Source organism: Gavialis gangeticus, unplaced genomic scaffold (genome assembly GCF_001723915.1).
Source record: "Gavialis gangeticus isolate Ggan-Ray unplaced genomic scaffold, GavGan_comp1, whole genome shotgun sequence".
Lineage (NCBI taxonomy): Eukaryota > Metazoa > Chordata > Crocodylia > Gavialidae > Gavialis > Gavialis gangeticus.
In genome coordinates, this window is record NW_017729025.1 from 148,126,354 (window position 1) to 148,135,449 (window position 9,096).

At 45.8% G+C, this 9,096-nt stretch overlaps 2 protein-coding genes across 3 annotated transcripts in view; one reads left to right on the top strand and one right to left on the bottom strand.

The window, feature by feature from the left end:
- The window catches only part of LOC109299402 (proline-rich protein 33-like), a 35,066-nt gene extending 28,214 nt beyond the window's left edge, over positions 1 to 6,852 (top strand). Inside the window, exon 2 of the mRNA XM_019519984.1 lies at positions 5,254 to 6,852. Coding sequence (XP_019375529.1) covers positions 5,263 to 6,852 — 1,590 coding nt within the window. The 5' untranslated portion in view covers positions 5,254 to 5,262. The remainder of the gene's footprint in view (positions 1 to 5,253) is intronic.
- The window catches only part of LSP1 (lymphocyte-specific protein 1), a 111,531-nt gene continuing 102,537 nt past the window's right edge, over positions 103 to 9,096 (bottom strand). For both annotated transcript variants that reach the window (XM_019519738.1, XM_019519739.1), the window contains exon 11: positions 103 to 911. The gene's annotated coding sequence lies outside the window, so the exon portion shown is untranslated. The remainder of the gene's footprint in view (positions 912 to 9,096) is intronic.

A 9,096-nucleotide genomic window follows, 5' to 3' on the forward strand; every position in this document is an offset into this window, starting at 1 on the left:
AAAAAAAAAAAAAAGAGAGCGAGCTATCAAGCATGAACCAATTGGAAGAGGAAACCTCAACTCCTCAGTAGGGACCAAGACATACTTCATAAAAAAAATTAAACCATAGCTCTGAGTGGCCACTGTTCACATGGACAGAGTCCAGAAAGTTTTGTACCTGCATCTGGAAACTGAGAAAACCTGGACTGGACTAGACTAATTTAGCCTTGTCCTCCATGGAAAGGGGAAGGGCAAGGATTCCCTCTGCATCTTAAAGTTCAAAAGCAGAAGTGGCCCAGGTATAGCTATGGCAAAAACAACAGGGGTTATGTTCCCTCAGCCTAAAGATGACAGATGCTTCTAGGATACCCTTGACATAGGTCAGCATTTCCAAAACTGTTGGGGCTACACAGCAGTAGGGGTCTGATGGGTGAGAAGCATCTCTACACTCCATTATGCTACTGCTCTTCTTCAAGCATTAAAATTTTTGTTTAGCTTCCTCCCTCCCCAACCCAAATGGCTTGAATAACTCAGCTTTCTTAGTGGTTACCAGGACCCCCACTAGGTTTGGCCAATTAGTAGAGCATTCTCTTCATACATTCAAAAGGTGAAAGGTTGCCAAAGGAACAGTCTCCAGTCCCCAGCATGGAAACAGAAGAGCCCAGAGGAGCCAAATACAAAACAGCCAAAGAGAACCATATAGAAAATTTAAAACATGGATCAATTTTGCCAGCTGATCTTATTCCTTTCATCCAACTAAAAGCATCTTGGGGCAACACTCCCACCCAGGAGGAGACTGTCTGCTCCAAAACAGCCTGAAGTCAGCTGCCTGGGAGGAGGAGGAGGAGCAGGAGAAAAACATCTTTAGGTTATCTCCCTCGTAGCAGAAGATACATCAGCAGAGGGTTGCATCGAGCTAGGACCAAGCTCAGCTGTAAAAGAAAAAACAGAATGTTAACATATACTACTTCAACTAGTACAAGTGATTAAACTCAAGTGGTCTTGGGGCAATCGCAAGAATTTGCAGAAGGCTGCAGTTCTGATCAATCTCAGACACACTGGGCATTTATAGACGTGCTCCAGGAGCAGGGCACTTTAATTAAAGTGGCTCAGAGAGCTGCTCTAATTAAAGCGCTGAGAGCATCACGTGCATCAGTGATCCTGCACTGAAAAATGACGGCGGGGCACTAACCAAAGCTCGTGCCGATACATTACCATGCTCCAACCGACTCTGTTAAGCCTCCCTACATATGTATAGGAGCTCATTGTTTCTCAATGGGAGGAGATTAAAAACAAAATAAAAAGATATTCTGGTATTGGTCGCGGTTCCTTTTCATCCAATAGTGTGAGGTGTAGGATTTCCAAACACAGAACTGGAAGGAACCACTCAAGTCACACCTACTGCCCTGCTCTGCCAGGCAACCACTTTATAGAAATCCCTTCATAAGCTGATCCAGCTTCACTTTACCACATTAGGTTGCACGTCCCCACTTCTCTCATGGATGTTGCTCCAGAACTTTATTTGCATGGTTAGAAACCTCTATTTCAAGCCTATATTCATTCATGACCAGTTTATACCCATTTGATCTTGCACCAAGATGTTGAGTTAAATCACAAAGTTGTTCTTCTATAACTAAATAAGCCAAGCTCTTTTCATTTTTTTTTTATCCCGATAGGTTCTCCCTTCCCCAGATCACCCTTTGGTAGCCCTTCTCTGTACCTGCTCCAGTTTGAGTTAGTCTTTTTTGACTATACAAGGGGCCAGAATTATACACACTTTGTCTCAGCACAGTTGTACAAACCTCCAACACTCCTTGCATCTCTCTTCTGGCAATACCCCAACTGATGCATCTTTTGGATAGCTTTACATTTTGTCACTTCACATCCTGCGATCCGCTATTGCGCTCATAGCCTCCATTATTTCCAATGCAAGTGGTCAAAGCTTATAACAGAGGCTTTTATTATGAATATTCCTTAGGGAATCCGAATCTATCCACAACACCCACTTCCCAAAAGAAATCCCCAGTCTACAGGTTATTCTCTTAGCTTTCTCCCTTTAATGCAGCTCCTCCTACTTAAATTAACTGAATTAGAGAAAGCTACGCTAGTAGACACCTGGATCATAGCCCCTGCACCAATGAATGTTCAAGCATTTTATGAAAAAATTAGAGCAGTATCCAGGGCAGAGACTGAAAGCAGCCACCCCAGGATTTCCTACAGCCTATTCTACTAAAATACAGGTTTCTCCAAGATGAATGGAGCTCCCAGGAAACATGAAAGTCTCTTTTCTGGCAATGGAAGAAAGACCAGGCATTTCTGTTCACTTATTGTCTCAATACCCAAGTGCTCAGGGAAGTCATCTCAATTGCAAGGCAGTCATTTAAAAGGAAAAAGGAAGTGATGAAGAAATATACTTTTCTCCCTTCCCCTTCCAGCCACACCCAACTTACATACACACTACATGTATTGCCTTGCACATATCAACACTGCCCTTTCTCCATCCTGAAAAGTGACTATTTAGCCCTACACCATTTCCTATCTTTTAACCAACTTTCAGAAAAGAGCCTTCACCCCAAGCCTGTGGAAACTAAGTAGCCTTTAGTGAAGGACCTTATCAAAATCTTTTGAAAATCTGAAAGTATATCTGGATCTCCCTTGTCCACATGCTTGTTAACACATTCAAAGAACTCCAGGTGGCCTCACCTGCTGCCAACAGGTCTGCAATTTCACCTTTGAGTTCCTGCAGAAAGCTAAAAGAAAAGCAGGGCTAACACATTCCAGTGAACAAGCATGGCTAATGTTGAAAACATATCCTCCCAATCTCATCTGCCCCATCCACTGCCTACATGTAAACAGCATTTTGTTTAGACCAGTAGGGTGCCAGTGGTGGAACTATACTGATCTAATTAAAGGAATGCATGCCCCCTCCTGGAAACGCATAAACCTAGCTTTACATGAAGTCTATCAGAGATAAATCTATAACATGTGCCTGAAGGTCCTAGGGGTGCCTCTCCAGTGTGATCCGAGAGCAAGCTCAGAGGGGTGCCCCCAGAGTTATTCATCTGGCGAGGAGAGGATCCTATAGCCATCTGTAGGTCAGTAAAGTCTAACGCCCAAGAACAGAATTAGGCCTAATGCTGGCCTTTGCTTTAAAATGAAGCTGTTGAGCCACTAGGAACATCCAACTCTTGGCATCAAACTCACATTCACCCCCTTTCAAGGCTCTCTCCAAAAGTGCTATGAGGTTTTCCACATTTGCAGGCAAAGGGAAAAAAAATACCATTGAACCTAGGCACCCTAATCATGAAGCAGAACAATAATGTACTAGGCACACCAGTACCCTGCTTCTTCAGTGCTCCTAGCGCTACTCCAGAGAAGAGCTCTAACTGAACAGCTGGAGAACAGCTCTTGAAATTGAGGTGGCAGAGTACTCGGGCAAGCTCTTTAGAGCTAGGGCAGCACAATTCTGTGCCTGGTACAGACACAGGGTGCCCAAGGAAGTCCTGGCTCCTGCAGTGCTGGGTGCTGATCAATGCTGCAGCAATGGCTGCTTTTGCACCTCCTCGCCACCCCAAAAGGTGGCACCCAGGACTGCACCAGCTACACAGAAAAAAAAATCTAGCAGAAAGAACTACAGCATCCCCTTTCTACCTCTCCCCTCTAAGAACAGCTTTGAAGATATGTCTGTAGCAAAAAAAAAAAGCAAACAAAGTACAAGTCCCACAACACTTTATACCACTGTGCACTTGAATGAAAACATCTGTTCTACACAAAGGGCGCTAAAATCAGTAAAGTAGACAAATCTCTAAGGATATCGATCCAAGATGCATCTCACCTTCCTCCTCCCTTAAGGACTGGGACCAACAACTTTAGGACCTCACAGCACAAGCTAGAACAGCAGATATCAAAGGATGTCAACTGATAGTCCCAGCACACTCTCCTATCCTCACTTCCCTCTCTGCACTTCTTTCAGGACACCTGATACTATGCAACATTGGGAACTGAAGGATTCATGGATTTGTGATGTACTTCTTAGCCAAGCCAGATCAGCATGTTAAGAGCACAGTGATAGCTGGAGGCAAAGTTTGATCAGTGACACTTCGGAACAGAAGGTTGGTGCCAGGGATGAATGGATGAAATAAGCCAGGTGGTAACTCTCGCTCCCTACCCACACAAGGCTGGGAGATTCCACAATGCCATACCTCAGACATATCATGCATCACTATTCCTGTGGCCCCTATTCTAATCAGCCCCGATTCCTTATGAAGGGGAAGCTTTGCTCCTAGACATGGTGGTCAATACAGACACTGCAGAGTACAATAGTAATGAGAAGAAGTCAAGGGGTGAAGGTTATGTACTAAGCGGTGGAAGTGACTGGATGTGCTCCAAGGGGAAACATTTGGCTGCAAAGTTCAGATCAAGATCTCAGACAGCTCAGATCCAGGGGTCAGGTTTGGCTGCTGATTAAACAGAATTGTTTATTATTTAATCTAGAGGTAAATGCAATGACTTGATTTATCTTGAGGGATTGTGGAAGTAAGAATGAAGAAACAGTTTAGTGCTTGAGGCAAAGAACTACCATGTAGAACTATTCAAACAAGTCTGACAAGGCCGTTTTGCACTGAAACATGCAGTTTGTTGAAAACATCCCAGCTTTCACAGGGATGTGTCAGTTTTGCCAGCTATGAGGAGGGAAAATGTCAAAACATTTTGTTCTACATTCATATAGACACTGCTCCTTTATCAAATACAAGTATAAAGATGTTTTGAATTCTCATTTGGCAGACATTCTGAAGTTTCAACTTTCGTTGTTCCAGATCTGAACAAAAACCAAATCTCAGCCCATCAGAAATTCCTAGAGCATGAAAATGCTGGTTTCTAACCAGCTCTCTTGCTGGGCAAGCTGACTCAGCAGGCTTCTAATGTTCTTCCCATCAATACATCTCAAATCCTGAATGACAGTCCTAAATGGCAGACCATCCATATTCTCCTGCTGCGTCTTCATGACGTGTATACATGTAATCTAGAAAGCAATTTAGACAGCTTGAGGGGATAAGGTGTGAAAGGACTGCATTGTTCCTCCCTCTGCAAAATAAAAGCATCGCTTCCAAGCCCGACTAGGATGCTTCAGGGCTTTGGGACTTAGAGACCTTGTAGACAACAGCTTGAAGCTTGCCACCATTTTCCTGATCCCAGTGGCAGGCCCAGACAGCACAGCACTAAAAAGTTAAACAGATGGTTGCCAAAAATAAAAATTTTGTATTTTTTTTCCAGGGGATTAAAATGCTGATCACTGTAACACCACCTCATGAACGAGCTTCACTTCACCCGCAGACTCCACCTCCACCCATACTACCCAAGCCTGGAAAAGACAACCTTAGGCTCCAGAGACTCTTGAAGAAAGCTGCAAAGAAAGCAACCTTAGCTCCACAGCAAGCCAAGTTGTTCCAGTCTAGTCTCTCCCCGGTGAGCGAAGCCAGCCCAGACCTAGAGCACAGCGACCGCTCCTCCCTAGTAAAGACCCCAGAAACCTCAACCCACCTCACCATCAACCTCCCTCCCCGCTTTTCGATCAAGCCCATCTTCCACCATGTCCCGATGCCTTTCCTGAAGAGCAAGCCCTTCACGTTCACGGTAACAGAGCAAAGAAGCATCTCTGAACATCTGAAGCTCACGGTCTCTCCGGCACCATCCCCAGTGCACAGGCAAGGTACTCCAGAGTCAGTCATGCCCAGCCAGCTTTCCCATCCCCAGACACATTCTGTATTTGTTTTCCCTGAGCCTCCTGTCTCTGTCACACCCATCGTCACAGAAGCTCCAGTGGAGGTTACCCATGTCAGCAAAGTGCACACGTACTTCCATAGCGTACAGTCACCCAGGCCTAAGACTCCTCTCTCAGACCAGGTCCCTAAGCCCCTCAGTGATGAAATGCAGAGGCCTTTGCCCACCCCTCCAGAGACAAGCCACTTGGGACAGACACCAGTCTCTCTCAACACTGGTGAGGCTCAAATTGCCACTCCCAAGTCAGAGCCCTCCATCCTTCCTTCTGTGACAGTAGAGCTCCCCTACCAACCCCCCAGGCCTGCAACTCCTAAAGAGCCCAGTGGGGACACTCCTAAAGATGCCCAATGCAAGAGACCTGCAACTCCCAAAAGTGATATGGAAAAATCTAAAACAGAGCAGGCTTCCAAACCCCATGAGCCGCACAGTGAGAGTCTAAAGCAACCGCCTCCCAGTGCAGCTCAGAAGCAAGATGCCCCAGTGGCCATGATGACAAGTGACACCACCAGGGCTTCCTCCACAGAAGCAAAGGAGGAGCACATCATTCCACCGCAGCCCACTGCAGCCTTTTCCAGTGCTGGCCCTCCACCCAGAGCTGAGCTGACACTACCATCTGTGGATAAGTCTAAGCCCCCTAGAGTTGGTCTCAGAGGCTGGTCTCGCCTTAAGAAGCACTTGATAGTGGAACCAGAGGAACCCAAGTTCCCCGAACCTGAGCCAGCCATGCCTAAACAGGAGGAAGGAGGAAAAAAGAAGTCAGACCTCTCTCAAGGGAGCACCAGCGACAGGCTCGCTAAACCAAGGGCCACCAGGATGTGGGATGCCATATTATATCAGATGACGACAAGCAAGATGAGAAAGCAGCAGGACGAAGACAAAGGGGTGAGGAAGATGGAGGGATTTCCATTCCGGTGCCGCTTGCCTCTTCTTCTTCACAAACCACGCTTTGATGCCCGGAAGTTGAAGGAGCTGGCTTCCAAACCAATGACAAGGATCACCACCGTGTTCGAGCTGAGCCTGCTCCACCGCAAGCCACCCGAGGAAGACCCCAAAAACTTCAACAGGACTGCATCAGGGTGGCAGGTAAACTGAAGCCAGCTGAATTCCACTGTGGCAACTAATGCTTCACCCCTCCCTCATGCGGGTCCTCCAGGATTCAGGGCAAGCTCCGCACAGGAAAGCATCTTATAACCAGGCTTCTCTGCTGAATGGAGCCACATGCAAGAAATAAATAAAATCCTTCACACCCAGCAACCTTATCCTGAGGGTTTTAGGGGTTACTATGTCTGCATACCTAGAGTTATACATATATGAAATGCACTTAACTTCCACCACTGTGGGTTCAGAACCCACAAAGAATACAGTGACACATACACGAAGACCAGAGACCAGAAAGGAAAGCAGTGAAGAGACCTGCAGAAAAAACACCCATGTAGTAACTTTTAAATTTACGTATAGGAAGGAGATGGGATCTTAAGAATTTTTCTTACAGCATTACAGGAGGCACTAGTCTGGAAACAGGATAGGTTGTGGCAATGCAGATCTCTCTGCACTACATTAAAATGTAAAAGTTGTCTCCTCCTGGGCTGTAGTTCCAGCTTGTTAAAAGTACAGCTCCTGAACCACTGAGTTTATTGCTTCTTCAATGAAGCAGCTAATGGAGGGCTTCAATTCCTGCTCACTTGGAACGAGAGACAGAAATTAATTCCCTTCATGTCAAGCATAGTCAGGGGTCAGAATGGAGCTATGATGCACGCTTCTCTACTACTACCGAGTCCAGAAAGCTGCATTTCATTAGTTTTCAGTTTTATAAACGAGGTCTGCTTCCAAGTAAATATTAGGTTATGGAGTATAGGGAGCTCTTTCTTGTAACGTTTAGAGATAGTCTCAGTTTCAAATGTGTTTGAGTAGCACCTGTTGGGGAAGAATATAGGAGGGACTAGCAATTGTGTACTTCAGTTTTTGGATCTCCAGCTTGAGATACTTTAAGGGCCAGGTTTTCAGAAGATAGGCACTGAGCACTTTTGGAAGCAAGCATGTGGAAATCAGGCCCTACACGGGCAGGTCAGAATGGACAAAGACATCACCAGTCACAGTTGAACGTCTTGACCTCTGCAAATAGGCCAATACATAAAAAGGGCAAGGGCGAGGGATGTGCAAGCATGCGCACACACTCACAAAACTGAAGCCTTCCTTAAAAGAAGTTGTTTCCAGACCTGTCCAAAAGCAGCCTCTTGCACATGCATAAAATGTCTTATAAAGTCTGTCATTTATTTGGCACTGTAATTTTGGGTTCAGGCAGGGAACTCTGGGACTGAATTTTCAAGCTACAGCAGCTCCACCACCTTGCCACTGCTATAGCCAAAGGGTCAGTTTTGCATCCTGTTGCCATTTTCAGGTACATCATAAGAGTGTTACAGCCTGTATTTTTGCTGATGGCTTAAATATTTGTTACCCACTAAGCACCCAATCCAGACAGTGAAAGGGATAACAAGATAATCTATAGTCAATGAAAGACAGAAGGTCCTGATGGGATGGAAGCCTCATGCTTCAAGGCATAAGTTAGCCTCTAGCTATTGGGTATTAAGATAACATTTCCTCTGGGGTCAGGTTTTTCCTAGAATTGCCTACTGCAGAGTTCCTCACACCTTCCACCAATTCAGCTGAAGATGGCTGAACAGATGGACATAAGGTCTCATCTGCAGTAGCAATTCTTCAGTGCTCTCCTTCTCCCTCCAAGGTATCTAGCGTTAGCCACTATTAGACAAGACACCAGACTACAAGGAAGGCTAGGCTATTCAAACATGGCAGCTCCTTTGATTTCTTCAGGAATTTGGCTGAAAGGTCACAGGTGGCAGCTGACAGGAAGGGCACATTATAGTGACCAGCTGATATCGACTGCAATGCTGCTATTCTTCCTGCTGGTCAAGCAGGATAGCCCACCTGCAACAAGTGGACCTGTTCTCACTTCTGCCTTAAGATGGGCTACTTAGCAACAAGGATACTCCATGCATTTGGGGCACCCTTTGAGCAAGTAGCCTTCTCCAAGCAACCTTAGTTCAGCTCCATGCACTGGGCAATGCAGGAGACAGGCATGTACTCCCTCCACAGAAGACATCACATCTTCCAGGCCAGGGCAGTTCAGCCTTCTCCCAAACCTAACCCAGCCACAATAATACTCCAGCAGTAGCTATAGTGCACTATGGCCAAGGCACAACTTGGCGAGACCTAGGATTTTTTGGTGATCATCAGATCTTAGCAATGTAGGAAACAATGACAAATCCAGGACTGATGCTCCTTTGACACCTCCTATTTCTTCTACTGCTTTTTGTCCAT